The sequence below is a fragment of the Nothoprocta perdicaria genome, unplaced genomic scaffold, assembly GCF_003342845.1.
Source record: "Nothoprocta perdicaria isolate Ctin4 unplaced genomic scaffold, notPer1 scaffold_117, whole genome shotgun sequence".
In the NCBI taxonomy this organism is placed as follows: domain Eukaryota; kingdom Metazoa; phylum Chordata; class Aves; order Tinamiformes; family Tinamidae; genus Nothoprocta; species Nothoprocta perdicaria.
In genome coordinates, this window is record NW_020454283.1 from 1,243,720 (window position 1) to 1,258,568 (window position 14,849).

A 14,849-nucleotide genomic window follows, 5' to 3' on the forward strand; every position below is an offset into this window, starting at 1 on the left:
ACCTTCACTGAAAAGTCCCAGCAATGGAAGCTGCAGCTCTAGGGACAGGTCGTGTCTTTTGCACGACAGGGTGAGGGAAGATGCAGGCACGGGCTCCTCGGAGCTACCTTGAAGCTCGTGGGTGCTCCCATAGAGCTGGACTCGGGGACTCGCTGCTGCGAAAGGGACGTGGAGGAAATACTCACAGCTCAACCCGGCACAGAAAGGAAAACGAAGCTCCTGGGGACTTGCGAAACACAAATAAACACTTCTCCTTCCTAACATAGGCTTACTTAACCTTTAACTACTCAGCCATTTGCTGGGAGCTGCCTCCATCTATCACACTTCTTGCAAGCCTCAGAGCAAGCGGGAGCAGCCCCAGGTCTCTCCCTATAAGACATCTGAGACTCCACACACTCATCTCACCTCAAACATCTGTGTGCTGCTGCAAGGTGGGCTTGGGAAGGGGCTCCAGGTCTCTGAGGGACATCTTTTGCTCCRTCTCCCCTCTTTAGGGCTCAGGCAGCGCCCCGATCCCCAGTCCTTGGCATGGACCTTGATTTATAGCTTTACAAAGCAGTTTTATTGCGCTGTTTTCTGAAGTAGAATTTTCAAGGGCATTCATTACTGCTGGAACATGCAAATCTGCCAGGGGGTTGATAAGTCTAGATGCAATAGCAAAAATTTGGAGGACTTTAAAGCCATCTAGCTTTATTTCCTTGSTGCAATAGTATTGCTTCAATATAGTGCTCTTTTTGGTAGTTAAAGCAGCTCCACTGCTGTAATATCGTGCCTGGAAAGTCCTACCTGCCTTGAAATGGGAGCATCTTACTCGTGGCTCTGCCGAGAGCGGTTTTTAGAGCTGGGTACCTAAAGAAGGGCTGCTAGACAGGGATGACCACTTTGAATCGCGACTATTGAGGCTGCAGCAGCAGCAAACCTGGGGAAAACGTGGTAGTGGTTAGGGGCTGGTCGGGGCGGCGCTGAGCGCCGCGTTGCTGCCRCCGCCGCGCTATTTCCAGCAGGATTTTAGCTAACTGAACGGCTCGCCTCGTGTCCATGGGGCTGCAGCGAGCGCGGCGCGGAGCTGCGGGGCCTCCGGCTGCCGTGCGGCTCTGCTGGGCTCAATGTAGTCCTGTCCTTGGGGGAGAGTTTGAAAAAAATAACCTCAAGTCCCTTATTCTGCTCCCAGCCCTCCCGAACCTCTGCTCTGGGGGGCAGGAGCAGTTTTTCCCAGTCATATTGCTGTCTCGGGGCTCCCCAACTCTTTTACGAGCTGGATTTGGATCTGTTTTTCCCCGTATTTATGATTTCTACTGCCTCCCAGGCTCGTCCCTCAAGGCGAAGCCGGGAAGCGCAGCAGGAATGGGGAGCTGGGAGCGGAGAGCCGCAGGGCCTCCCATGCAAGGACCCAGGTGAGCTGGGAAGCGCCAGGGAGACGGCGGGAGGAGAGGAGGAAGCAACCTCTGAAATGTCCTTTTTTGATCTGCCTTAACAACCACTATAGAGAATTAAATGGAAATCGCTTCTGTGATGAAGGAATTAATGGCAATACGGAGAATCAGGCTCAGGTAGGAGACTTGAATCCAAAGGAGGGAATAAAGCCTTGAAATTCAAATGGGGGGAAAATATATATATATATTATATAAGCATAAAGGGAGCCTATTTTACACCTGTAAGACTAAATGTATAAATAAGAGCCGGCTGCTCCCTCTGGGGAGAAGGGATTGTGCTCTTAATTCACCCAGACAAATAGGCYGCTTGGCTCCACCGGGTTCCCTGCGCTTCGGGAAGGGCCGAGCCCGCACGCTGCCCTGCGCGCTCCTCTGGCCTMTGATCCCTCTTTTTTTCCCTTTGGAAGCCCAGGATGGGGCCCTATCCCTGGGGCAGAAGCATCTTGACTGATTTAGGGCATGTTGGGGTTGCAAAAATGCCTTGTTCGCCCCATCCAGGAGCAGCTCTGGCATTGCGGACCCCCTCGCTACAGGGCCGGGCTCTGTTTCGATGCGTTTTGGGGGTGCACGACCCTCCTCGAGGCAGGGGATGGAGGGGAGCGCTCTYCCCCCGGGACACGAGGCCGCGGGCGCGAGCGCAGGAACCCTGCCGTCCGCAAGGGAAACCCAATTAGCCGGCGCACCCTGACAAAAGTAGAGCTGAGCCTTTTAGCAAGGAGCAGCTAATCTTCTTTAAGGAAGAAAACTAAGCGGGGGCGAAGCGCTGGCTGCCGAGTTGGTGCGGGGCCGTTGGATATCTCTAAAGCCACTTACAGGTTCAAAGAGTGAACAAGGCCATTGCCAGCCTTGTTATTTTGATTTGTTTTAATGAAAATACTCTGCTCATTCCATAGATGTCATGCTTCGATAAGGTAATTGTGCAAGGGCCCAGCTTACATCCTCTTAATGCTGCTCGCTGGGCAAATTAAGCCTGACCCAGTGGAGAGGCAGACTCGAGGAGCGCTGGGGAGCCTCTTGCTTGGTCTCCTGATGCGGAGCGGAGGGGCAGTTTTGAACCCCAAATCCTTGGGTTTACATCTTGCTCTCCGTTGGGAAAGGCCCTGGGAGTAGCTGGAGGAGCTGCCCGCTCTGAGCGAGCTGCAGGAGCGCCCTGCGTTCACAAACGACATGTAGGAGGTTCCTTTAGAAACAGCCTGGACAGAGAAACGCTCCTTTCCTCCTTCCAGCTTTGGGTCTTGGAAGAAGCGCCGTGCTCTGTGTGCCTGGGACCACTTCCCCTCCAGCGCTGAGGAGCAGCCCCGGCAAACAAGCAGAGCCTTGTTCCCCCGCGGACACCGGGCCRGCATCGCGGTCCCCATACGAGCAAAGAGGGAACCGGGCGGCAGGGCCCAACCTGCCTCTCCTCTGGCCTTGTCACCTTCTCCCCATCCAGCTGGGACACAATCCGCATTGTCCTTGTGGATGTGGCCTCCTGGAGCTCTGCTGCTCTGCCCAAGGAGCTCGGTGGGACCTTGGGACACCTGGGGCTCTTCTGGAGCTGGGATATGCAGCTGCCTTCTGGGTCCTGGTGCAGGACACCTCAGGAGAGAGGACTTCTTCCCAAGGAGGTCCAGGGAGCCACAAGGAGCTCAAGTGAGAGCTGGACCAGGCACCAAATACCCGCTCTGCGACTCCGTCCTCTCCCCTTGGCTGCTTTAGCKTGCGAGCAATTTTATTTGCGTGAAGCATCTGCCTATCTCAACTTTGCTTCCCTGGACGTGGCAAGGAGCTGCCCAGGAGTCCTCTGGTGGCTTTTTCCAGCTTGAAAACCCATGTTTCAATAAGCAGCCTGCCTGGTCGCATGCACCCCTGCTCCCCTTCCTGGATTCTCTCAGAAAACAAACACTTTGGGCTCAATGTGGTGCTCTTGCTCTCTCTCTGTTTTTTCCTACACCTCCCCCCACCAATTTAAAAGAAAAAAAAAAAATGCCGAAGTCCCGCAGAAATATTTTTTGCAGTCCTCGGTTTTCAAGGTGGATTTATCACCCTTTAAAGAGAGATTTATTGGATAATCGCTTAAAAAAATAATGCTTATTACTCCGGGATCTCAAATGGAAAACCTTCCCACATTAGTAATCTTCTTGTAATTGCAGAAGGTAGCAACTTTTCATTAAATAATTCATCCCCAGGCGTTTTTTTTTTCCTTCCGTATCATACTTCTGGGGTGGAAAAAGAAAAAATCGTGATCAAATTCTTGTGGTTTCGCTAGTTAAAGAGATGGGAGAGGCGTGGGATTCAGCTGCTGAGGAGAAGCTTTCTCCTTCCTCTGCTCTAGAGCCGCATTACTCCAGAAATTGAATCGCACGCTGGTTTAAAAAAAAAAAGGAAAAAAAAAAAAAGGGGGGGGGGGAATGGGGAAAAAAAAAAAAAAGAAAAAGAAAGAAGAAAAGAAATTAGCCTGACTTTCTCTTAAGGAGATTCATAATTAAGAATCCGCGCGTGCGATGCGCGCTGAGGAAGCGCCGGACTTGGGTTTCTTTGCCTTTGGCACCGCGCTGATGCCTCGGTGATTTTGCAGCCGGGCTGAGGTAACCTGCGAGCTCCTTTCTAAAGCGGAGAATTATTTATTTAAAAATCCCTCTTTTTTTCCCCCCCCCTTTTTTTTTTGCCCCCTCCTCGGCGGGGCTGCGGCGCGTTCCGCGCGGAGCGGGGCGGGGGGCCCGATCCCCTCCGGTGCCCGGCTTGTCCGTCGGGGCTGATTTCAAGGCATTTCTCCCAAAGGGGACTGGAGATCTCCAGCATTTATCAAGGCGAAACATACCTTAGGAAACCATGGAGATGGGCGGTGGAAAAAAAAAAAAAAAAAAAAAAAAAAAAAAAAAAAAAAAAAAAGGAGGAAAGCGCGAAATTCTGCCCGGCTCCTTTAAGTGGTTATTTCTTGGCTGATTGATGCTTGGTGTATTTTTCCCCCCTTTTTTTTTTTAATCTATTGCTCTCTGCTCCCGGGAGAGAGAAGGGGTCTCTCTTTTTGCGGCTAATGGAGCGGAGAGGTTAAAAATAAATGAAATTAATAGAACTGATTCAAAGGGGGAGTCTCCACCCGGCTGCGCAGGTAGCGCTCGCAGCCTCCGCGGCCGCGTGGGAAAGCGCCGCTTCCCGCCCCTCCCCGCACCCGCCTTAAGATTTGGGGTAAAACTGGGGGGAAATCGCCGTGCCGCGGCAGCGAGAGCCGCCTCGTCCCGCCAAGGCAGCGGCCAAAACGCGGAGGCTCCGAGCGCTCCTGCGCCCTTATCCGCGCGCCGGAGGAAAAATTCCCAAAAGGGAAAATTCCCCAAAGSGGCAATTTTAAAACTTTATTCATTTTGCCCCCCGTTTTAGCCCGACGAAAGGCAGGTAATTAAATTACTGCGGCGCTGAAGGAATGCTGAAGGAATGAGGGTCTCGGGGTRGCCCTCTCGGCCCCGTTTCTTCGCCGCCGCCCGTTATTTTTTTCCACCTAAAACTTCGGGATTTGGCCCTTGGCGGGAGCGGGTCGGGGAGGGGGGAGCCTCTCTTTATTTTATTGTGCCACAGTCCCCCCAACCTAGGAAAAAAATTCTCGGCGCTGCGCCGGGATTAGGAGCCTTCGGGGGCAATTTGACACCTCGGAAAGAATTTGGAAGAATTTGTCGCCGTGGATTTAATTTTTTTTCCCTGCAGTGTTTTTCTATTTTATTTTATTTTAATTTAATTTTTGAGGGTAGGGGTGGGACGGCGAGGGACGGGAACCAAACGCACTGAGGCCGCTCTGAGCAGAGCGGCCGGGACTAGGGAGGGAGGAAGAGGAGGTAGCGAGGAAGATGCAGTCGAGCCTTTAGTGGAGCGTGGATTTCGTGGCGCAGGGTGTGGGGGGGGTCTCTCGGACAGCGTTTTGCTTTCAAAGAAGTTGAATTTTGGGATAGTGTTGGGGGGGGGGGGAGAAGCCCTTTTCCCCGTGCTTTTTCTCCTGGGAGAGGGTGAGTGAAGGGAGGGGAAAGAGCCCAAGTTTCCAGCGGTTTGGGAGGAAAAAAAAAAAAAAAAAAAAAAAAAAACTCCTTTTACAGCTGCGAACAAAAGGGCCCGCGGGCCCTGGCGTCACGTCCCGCTGCGCGGGGATTCCGGCCCCGCTCCCGCTCGGGGCAGCGGAGCGGCCCGGGGGGCGGCGGCCCCGGGACGGCGGCGCTCGGGGGGGCTCCCGGCGCTGCCGGAGCCCTCGGCGGAGCGCGGGGCTGCGGGAGGCAGAGCTGGAAACCCGCCCCTACACCCACAGCAGAAAAACTCCCCAGGGACAAGAGACCGCAGAGAAGGGCGGCTGATTTTATATTTATCTGTTTATTTATTTATTTATAGATTTATTTTACTGCCCCAGATGCCGCGGGCCGGGTGCACTCTGTATTTTTTTTTTTTTTACGGGCGAATAAACCACTTCTTCGAAGTCTAAAGTTTCTCCTCTCTCCTTCCACCCCGCCCCAATATATATATATATATATATATATATTTATATAAAAGGGAAAGGGGAAAAACTCGAGCTTTCCATGAAAACAGAGCCAAGCCTAGCAATAAATACTATATATATATATATTATATGTGTGTGTGTGTGTATGTACATATATATGCGTGTATATATGTGTGTGTATATATATGTATGTATATATATATAAGCGACGCTATAGACTCTCCTGGGCGGCGGGGAAGCTGCCGCCGCTCATTGGTCGCCGCCGCTGCCGCGGTGCCCCCGTCCCCGGTCACGGATAAAAGCGGGAGCCGGAGCCCGCGAGGCCCCCCCGCCCGGGTCCCCCCCCGCGGGCGCGCAAGTTGGGCGCTCCGATAACTCCCTAGCGCATCCTCCGAGAGGCACCAACCAGGGAGGGAAGGAGGCAAAGGGGGGAAAAAAAAAAAAAAATAGTATCTAGAGCTTATTTCTCATCTACCGCTGCTCTCTTCTGCCAACAGTAGCAATTCACTTAACATCTATGACTCAGTTTCGTGGAAAAAAAAAAAAAAAGAAGAAAAAAAAAAAGCAATAACAAAATAAAGCAGGGGGGAGCAGAGTCCCCCCCGTCCTCCTTCCCCYCCACCCTGTGTCCTTAAGCCCAGCCCAGCGCGAGGCACCTTCGCCTCGCTCCGCCGCTCCGCGCTACATTCCTGCGGAGCGCCCGAGCCCCGAAACTTCCAGGAGCGCTTGGGGTGGGTGCCTCCTTCTCCCCCCCTCCCCGTTTTTTAATTCTTTTTCCCTCCCCCACCCCAAAACCCCACCTCCCCCCACCCCACCCCCCTTTTTGGAGGGGGTTTTTTTTTTTTTTTGAGCAAAGATTTCTCCCCTTGTTTTGCAGCCGCGGGGGCTGGAAGAGAGAGGAAGAGAGAGGAAGAGGAGGGCGCTCCGCGGCGGCGCTGGGCGAGGGGCGCTCCGCGCCATGGCCGCGCTGCCCGGCACGGTGCCGCGCATGATGCGCCCGGCGCCGGGGCAGAACTACCCGCGCACCGGCTTCCCGCTGGAAGGTACGTGCGGGGAGCGCGCGGCGCGCTCATTAAGCGCCTCTTCATTAGGGAAATCATTAAAGAGAGGCGGCTTGGAAGGGGGGCGAGGGCAACGCGAAGTCCGCGCGGCTCCGCGCTCGGGCGCCCAACTTCGCGCCGGGTTTTCGCTCCCTTCCCGCGGCAGCTGCCGCTGCTCCCCGCCCGCATCGCCTCCGCTTGCSTTTAGTTTCTCTTTCCCCGCTTTTAATTAGTTCTCCGCAGCAGCTGACATTTTTTAACAGGTTCTCATGTTCTTTTTTGATTATTATTTTTTTTACCCTCCCCGACAAATGTCCAAATTTCTCCCCTCCAAAGACGAAGCGRGAGAGGGGAGTGGGGGAAATAACCCGGCAAACTTTATTGTTTGCAACTTTCCCCGGCGAGAAGCGGCCGCAGCTGCTGCCGGCGGGGGCAGCTGCGCGGCGCCCGCCCGGGGTGGCCTCGCTCGGGGACACGCAGGGCAGCGGAGCGGGGACGGGGGGGCACTTGGGGCTGCAGAGAGCGGCCCCGGGGGCTGTCCCGGCGCTCAGTGTCACCCCAGCTCGGCAGCAACTTCCCGAGCCGGCTGCTCGGCCCTTTGTGGGCGCCCGGCGCTGCCGCTCGCAGCATCTCTGCGGGGTGGGGAAGAAAAGAAAAAGATTTAAGAAAGAAAGAAAGAAAAAAAAAAGGTAAATTAGAGTAAGACCCGGCTTTCCGCATGTATTAAACACGCGGGATTCATACGGGCCGTGCTCAAGTGGCTAAACTCAAACCCGCGGCCAGCCACGGCGGCTGCAAAACACACAAGCCGCGGGGATTTGCTCAAGTGCTTTTCTGTAGCAAATGAAGTAAAACAGGCGGCAAGGGAAAGGATCAAAGGATTACAACAATATTTGCACAACATGCCTGCGAATAATGAAGCGGGGGAGCGGCCGCCGATTTTAGCACCTCTTGAATGTGAAATGGGCCACTCGAGGGCTCTGCGGCGCGATGACAGCCCCGCGGAGCGGCGGCCGAGCCACTGGCAATTAGTGCTGCGTGATTCTTATTAAATCGCGAGGCAATTTCTGCAAACGACTTGTCTTCGTATAGAGAAAAGCAGCCCCTCGCCTTAGCCGTCCCTCGCCCCCTCCAGCCCTTCTGCAAATTATGCAGCTGATCTTCCCTCTTTCCCCGCTTCTTACCGTCTCTTTTTTTTTCTTTTTCTTATTTTTTTTTAATTTGGAGACTGTGAAATCGAATTAATCTGCAAGATCTACGCGGCGAGATATTAAACAAATTGGGCGACGCGAGCGGGGCGTTAGGGACATGCAGGGGACCCTGCCGGGCCGCTCGCATCGCGCTCCCCTCCGAGCCCCGGGGAAAAATAATACAATTTTTTTTTAAAAAAAATATATATATAAAATAAAAATAAAAAGAGGAAAAAAAAAACCCAGATCATGTGTGGGGGGAGAGTCTCCAAGTATATTTAGACCAACTCTTTCCAAAACTTTGTTTGAATATAATTGCCCTCCCCTCGACCCCTTCGCCCGGCGGTGCCCAGAACCTGGAGTTTGCCCTGCAGGGCGCTGGGAAACTTTTAATTTTCGGCTTGTCCCTTGCGGTTTTTTGGGGGCCTGCGCCCGGCGGCTGACATTGAAAACGGCAGGTGAAAATAATAACARTAATAATAAAAAGGAGAAAGCRAGAAGTGCACGGGAGGGGAGATGGAATAAATATACTGAGGTCTTGGGCGATGGGGATTTTTAGTGTCCACCTAAAATAAGTCTCCTTCTAATGCGGGCTGGGGCCTTGGGTTGATGGGATGGGACGGGGATGGGAAAGGGGGGCTGTGCAGGTGCGACGCGCGGAGAGGAACGAGCCCCTCACCTTATCACTATTATCACTATTATCACTATTATCACTATTATCACTATTATCACTATTATCACTATTATCACTATTATCACTATTACCCTCCCCGGCCGGCCCGCAGTGTCCACGCCGCTGGGCCAGGGCCGCGTGAACCAGCTGGGCGGCGTGTTCATCAACGGGCGCCCGCTGCCCAACCACATCCGCCACAAGATCGTGGAGATGGCGCATCACGGCATCCGGCCCTGCGTGATCTCCCGCCAGCTGCGCGTGTCCCACGGCTGCGTCTCCAAGATCCTCTGCCGCTACCAGGAGACGGGCTCCATCCGGCCCGGCGCCATCGGCGGCTCCAAGCCCAGGGTGAGTCCCGCGCCCGCCTCTCCTCCCTTCTCTCAACGCCACATTTTCCCCATTTTTTAAAAATTAATTTCTTTTGGCGGCGGGGGGGGGGGGGACGCAGCTGCGAGTTGCAGGTTGCGAATAAATCGGCGTTTTTTTTTTCCCCTCTGCAACAAGTGGCCCCTGCTGCTGTTCTGCGGATATGACCGCCTTAGAGAGTAATAAATATGGGAATCTATTTATTACTTTTTATTATAGCCCCTCTCCATYCCCCCTCCATTTATTATAACCCCCCAAAACATCCCTTGTCCCCGTCCCCCGCCCTCGCCCCGTCTCCTTAGGGATGGGGATGAACCCAACTCAATCACTTTTCCCCCTTCCCTGCTCTCCGCGTGGGTTTGGGGAAGACGGGAGCGCTTTTGGTTTCTTGCTCTTTGCCAATGCTTTTTTTCTTAAGACTCCGAATTAAGGGCTGGGAGCGAGAACTAAATTAGTTCTTAACGAGGTCCCAGCTTGGTTTGTAAATTAAAAGCGGTGTTTTTTCCCCCTCTGTCCCCTCTCCCCAACCTTGATCCCAAAAGCAGGTCGCCACTCCCGACGTGGAGAAGAAAATCGAGGAATATAAACGGGAGAACCCCGGGATGTTCAGTTGGGAGATCCGCGACCGGCTGCTCAAGGACGGGCACTGCGACCGCAGCACGGTGCCCTCAGGTGAGAAGGCTGCTTGGCCGCAGGGAAGGCGGAAAATGGGAAGAAAATATAAATAAAAAGAGAGAGGGTGCAAGTCTYTTTTTWAAAAAATATATTTTGCATATATAGCCAAAGAAATCCCGCAGCAGCAAGTTATCCTTCCGCAACTGGAGTTTTCCCCGCTGGCAAACGTGTTTTCCTGACTTATCCCGAATACGGGAGTGTCCTGGGATGCTCGGTGCTCCCCTCGGGATATTTTGTGCACAGGGGGATGCAGAGAGGGGCGGTATACAGAAAGCGACTTTGCACCCCCAAAATGAGCATGTGGGGTCCCATGGCGGAGGCTTTTTTGAGGTGGGGGGTGGCGCATAATGAGGGGGCTCCTAAGGGCTGCTCGCATGGCTCGTGGGGCAGTGGGAGTCTCGGCCGGGGGAGGGTCCCGCCCTGGTGAGCCTCAGGCCCGGGGATTTTGGGGAGTCCCCAGCCTGGGGGTGTCCCGTGAGATCCCCCCCGCCGCCGTTGTGCAGGCAGCTTATACTCGCCTTCCTGCCTTTGACTGTCTGAGGTTTAGTGAGTTCGATTAGCCGGGTGCTACGCATCAAATTCGGGAAGAAAGAGGAAGAGGAGGATTGCGACAAGAAGGAGGAGGACGGCGAGAAGAAAGCCAAGCACAGCATCGACGGCATCCTGGGCGACAAAGGTAACGGGGCCGGGGGCGCCCGCGGCCGGCGCTGGGGAGGGGGCGCCCAGCGCGGGGCGAGGGCGGCCCTGGGATGCGCGGCGGATCCATCGCTTTTAAACGGGAGAAGGGAAGCGGCGGGGGGAGCCTCTCGGGTTCCTAAATGAATTTGTTAACCAGATTTCCCGGCCGCTCTCTAAGTGGTCCCCTGAAACTGCGCTGACAGGTGACCGATCTGGCCAATCAATATCAATTAGCGGGGCCGGGATCTGCGCTGCGGAGCGGCCCGGGGGTGGGAAAGGGCGCCGRGGGGGAAGGGGGTGTCCCTCGCATCCCGGCATCAAAAGAGCTGCCCCCCTCCCTTACAGAAAAACCATTAACAGGCCGGGGGGGGTGGTGGTTTCTCCCGCGGTTTGCGGRAAAAGGAGGGAACTCGGCGCAAGAGGCAGTGCTCGTGGCTGCCGTTTCGGTGGGGGACGCTTAAAACGGGAGGGGACTGCAAGATCAAACCGGGGTGGGGCGACGAGGGGAGCGAAGTGGGAAGTTTGGGAGGGAAGAGCTGCCGGCGGACTTGAACTTTGGCGTTTCTTTCCCGGTGAAATTGAGTTCTTGCAAATTGTCCCTCCTCTCTCTCCCCCGCCTTAAAAAATAATAATAATAATAATAATAATGGTGCGGAGTTGCGGAGTGGGGTGTTTTATGTAAGGGACAATTTAAGCTTTAGTGATGGAAGCGTCTGCGCGCGCGGCGGGGCGTAAGGAAGGGACGAGGGAGCCGCTGCCGTGAGTTGGGCAGAAAACGGGCATTTACTGCCCCGCGCTGACGAAGCGGGCGCTTTTCTGCAGGAGAAAGGGCGAAGGTAGAAGTGCCGGGGAAGGACCGGGATTTCCCTGGCTGGGGAAAAATGGCGATTGTTCGGGATTGTCTTTTTTGGTGCTTTGATTAAAAAAAAAAAAAATTGGGGGGTATATTTTCGAATATTTGCGCAGAGGTCGGTGTCGAGCCGAGCAATCGGAGCGGAGATGTCATATACAAAGACACACAYATATATGTATATATATATTTGATTTTTTTTTTTGAGGCCCAAGGGCCAGATCCGGATTCAAGTTCTCCCCTCCCTGCCCCTGTTCGCAAAGTTTCCCCCTCTCCGGAGCATTGCGAGCGTGTAGCGATAGGGAAGCGCGGCGATTTGGGGAGGTTTTTTTTGAATGGGGGACAGAGAGAAGCCGTCCCGTGTCSCCAGCAAACCTGAGGCTGCGGATGAAGGTGCAAAAAAAAGGTGGGGGGAGATCAAGAGTCCGATTCCCCTTCCTTTTTTTTTTTTCTTTCCCCCTCTTCCAACCTTGAAGATGAACTTCACTTTACAAAAACCTTCGAGGCCATTGAAGCTTTATAAGCAAAAAAGATTCCTGCCCACAAAAGCAAACAGTGGAAGGGGGGAAAAAAGAAAAAAAAAAAGTAGGAAAAAAAAGGGGGGGAACCCGAGGCTGCCTTAAAAATGGAGTAAAGGGATGGGGGAGGGAGGGCTTGTCTATTCTCATTCAAAAATGGGCGAGGAGGAGAAAAAGTTAGCACAAAGGGCCGAGGAAGGGAAGAAAGGGAGATAAATTATTCAAAACTCCCTGCTGTTAGATAGTTTTGTAATATTATCGGACCGTCTGTTGGGAAAAAAGGAGAGCCGTTGGACGTGGCAAAATGGTGCTTGTGATTCGGGAGCGGGCAGCGCTGCTTTGCAAATCGGGGCCATTGTGGCCCCAAAACATCCGCCCCCCCCTCACCCCCCCAGCAGCATCAGGTTGTGGATTTTTTTTTTTTTTTTTTTTTTTTTTTTTTTTTTTTTTTTTTTTTTTTTTTTTTTTTTTTTGGGGGGAGTTTTTTTTTTTTTTTATGTAGGGTTCGGCGCTTGGGGAAAAAAAACAAAGTTATTATTTTAAATGTAAAAATGACTTCCACCCCCCTTCTTGCCCATCCTTTCTACGTSTCCCCCCTCCCCCCCCCAAAAAAAAACAAAAAAAAAAGAAGAAAGACCAAAACAAACAATGAAAAGCAGGGAATCTTCGGGGTTTTTAGTCCTTGCTAATGCGCAGAAACGCGTGGCCATCAGGGAAACACCCCGGAAGACACCACGGGCAGCGCGAGCGCCCAGGTCGTCCCGAACCCGCTTTAAAGCGAGAGCACCCCATCCCAGTAGAGAAATCGCCGATTTGGGGCTCTTTTTGTTTCTTTTCTTCTCCAAAATCTTGTGCCGACGTGTAGATAAGAAAAGGAGCGGGGGGGAGCTCGAAAGTCTTTGGAGAGGGTGAAAAGTGGGAGCGGGTGCCGAGGGGAGAAGCGGATCCTGATGCCGTTCGAGCGCTCGCAGCAATCTTGCCCCGTTTCCCCCCAGAAGGCAGCCAAAAACACCCTAAGGACGGGTATTTTGACCCCGGCAGAAGTTTTAACGCCCCCATTAAGGTAGCTAATGACCTCCGTTAAGTTGTAAAGCGCGAAGAGCGCCCGGGGTGGGGGGTGGGGATGGGAGAATGACCCCCTCAGCCCCCCCCGAGCGAAGCTCCCACTTGTCCCGGCCGCGCTTCATCCGCGCCGCCTCCCACTGCAACGYCGTTAGTTTGATGTTTTTTAATAAATATATATATACACATATATATATTTCAGGGTGGGAGGAGAGAAAGGGAGAAAAAGGTGTGCGGCGGTGGTGGGGGAGACGCATCGGGTGCTTTGCTGCTGCCGAATGGGCTCCGTTTCGGGGGGCTCCTCGCGGGGAGCCGGGGGAAGCCAGCCCTAAACGCTCGCTCTTTTTAAGCGTCAAAAGAAGCTTCCACCCCGCGCCTGGTTCCTTCTATCGTCTGCTTGGCATTTAATAATGTTAAGACTTATTAGAGCTGGTAATGAAAACTGTGGCTCTTGAATAGGGAGCTGTGTTGGAGAAGGGTGTAATAGCTCCAAGGCATGCTAAGAAATGTATTTATCCCCAATCAGTACTCACTCTCTGAGTTCCAAGCACAAACGTTAAGTTGAAGGGTTTTAAGGCAGATTAAATTGAGCCTTTATTTCTTTGCACTTTCATCTTTAAACGGCTTCACTCCGGCTCGCCCTGGGCGTATATTCATGAGGCTCCACTTTATTTATTTTTTTCCCCTCCTTATCCTTGTTAAGAGCGAGTTATTATTATTATTATTATTATTGTTATTATTGGGGTTGTTGTTATTTGGTGTGGCTTCTGGGGTTTATTAGGGAGGGTCACACGTGGGGGGGGGCTGCCTTTTTCCCCCCCTCCCTATCCGCCCTCTTATTTGGGGGGGAAGGGGGAAGATTGGSTTGGGAGGTGATTTGGACTCCCCTCCTTTCCCCAAATCCGGGGGGTTTGGGGGAAAAAGGTGCCCAAGGGAGTAAACTGGGGATGGGGAGGGTCCAGCTTAAATCGCAGCCTGGCGGGTTCCCACGCGCGGGGCTGCGTTTCTCCCGACCAGGCGCGGGAAGCGGTAGAAAAACACCCGCCCGCGCGGGTGAATATCGCGCAGGGTGTCAAAGTCGGGAAACGGGAGAATGGCAAACGATATTATTATGATCATCGTGATTATTATGATTATTATCTATTAGGGACGGGGAGGGGGAAAGGTGCCCAGGTGCGAACAGCAGCGGGGCGGGCGAGGGGAGGAGGAATGTCCAGCCGCTTCCAATTTAATTTGCTGGTTGCCACTCGCTTACCTATCTATTTATTTATCTATTTATGTTATTTATTTCCCGGGGGGCGATGGGGGTATAGGGAGCAATTCGGCGGGGAGGGGGAGATGGGGTATAAAAACAACCTCCCGACCCCTTTCTCCACCCCCCCCCGGCCCAGGTTGTGGTCWCACATCGCTTGGTGTCCCCAGCGATGGGGACAGCGGGGAGGGGGGCCGGGGGGTATCAAGGCGGTTTATCAGCAAACAATCTCGAGTTAAAACCAACAAGCGCCTTCTCTGTCAATGTGTGTTTAGGACGGAGGCGTGGGGGGGCCGGGGGGAAGAGACACTTCATCAAATGAAGGGATTACGCGGGGCTGGCAATCTAATCAAACGGAGCCCAGGCGGGATTTGCGAGCGCGGCGCGCGGAGCAGCGCGGGGAACGGGGGGCAGGAGGGAGCCGCGCTCGTGTCAAGCAATTCCCGGGGCGGGGGGGGCGCCGGCGGCCCCCCGAAAAGCGGCGCGGACCCACGGGGACCACGAGGAGCGCGGAGAGGGCGACAGGAGCACGCGGGGGATGCGCCGAGGGACCCGTCAAAGGGCTGGGGGGGGCGAGGCGCGACCCAACACGGGCCGTTGTGTGGGGACAAAAAAAAAAAGGAGAAACGAGCGAAGTTGAGGATGCGGGGAGGGAAGTT

General features: G+C 53.8%; 1 protein-coding gene across 6 annotated transcripts in view; it reads left to right on the forward strand.

The window, feature by feature from the left end:
- The first annotated feature begins 6,844 nt into the window (after nt 1–6,844).
- Nucleotides 6,845–14,849, forward strand: part of PAX7 (paired box 7) — an 80,448-nt gene continuing 72,443 nt past the window's right edge. For 2 of the 6 annotated variants that reach the window (XM_026053671.1, XM_026053673.1), the window contains exons 1-4: nt 6,845–6,929; nt 8,902–9,137; nt 9,698–9,827; nt 10,372–10,506. In XM_026053671.1, the coding sequence (XP_025909456.1) occupies nt 6,845–6,929; nt 8,902–9,137; nt 9,698–9,827; nt 10,372–10,506 (586 nt within the window). Of the gene's footprint in view, nt 6,930–8,901; nt 9,138–9,697; nt 9,828–10,371; nt 10,507–12,274; nt 12,281–14,849 lie in introns of all 6 variants that reach the window. The other 4 variants (XM_026053672.1, XM_026053675.1, XM_026053677.1 and 1 more) reach the window with 3 other exon arrangements.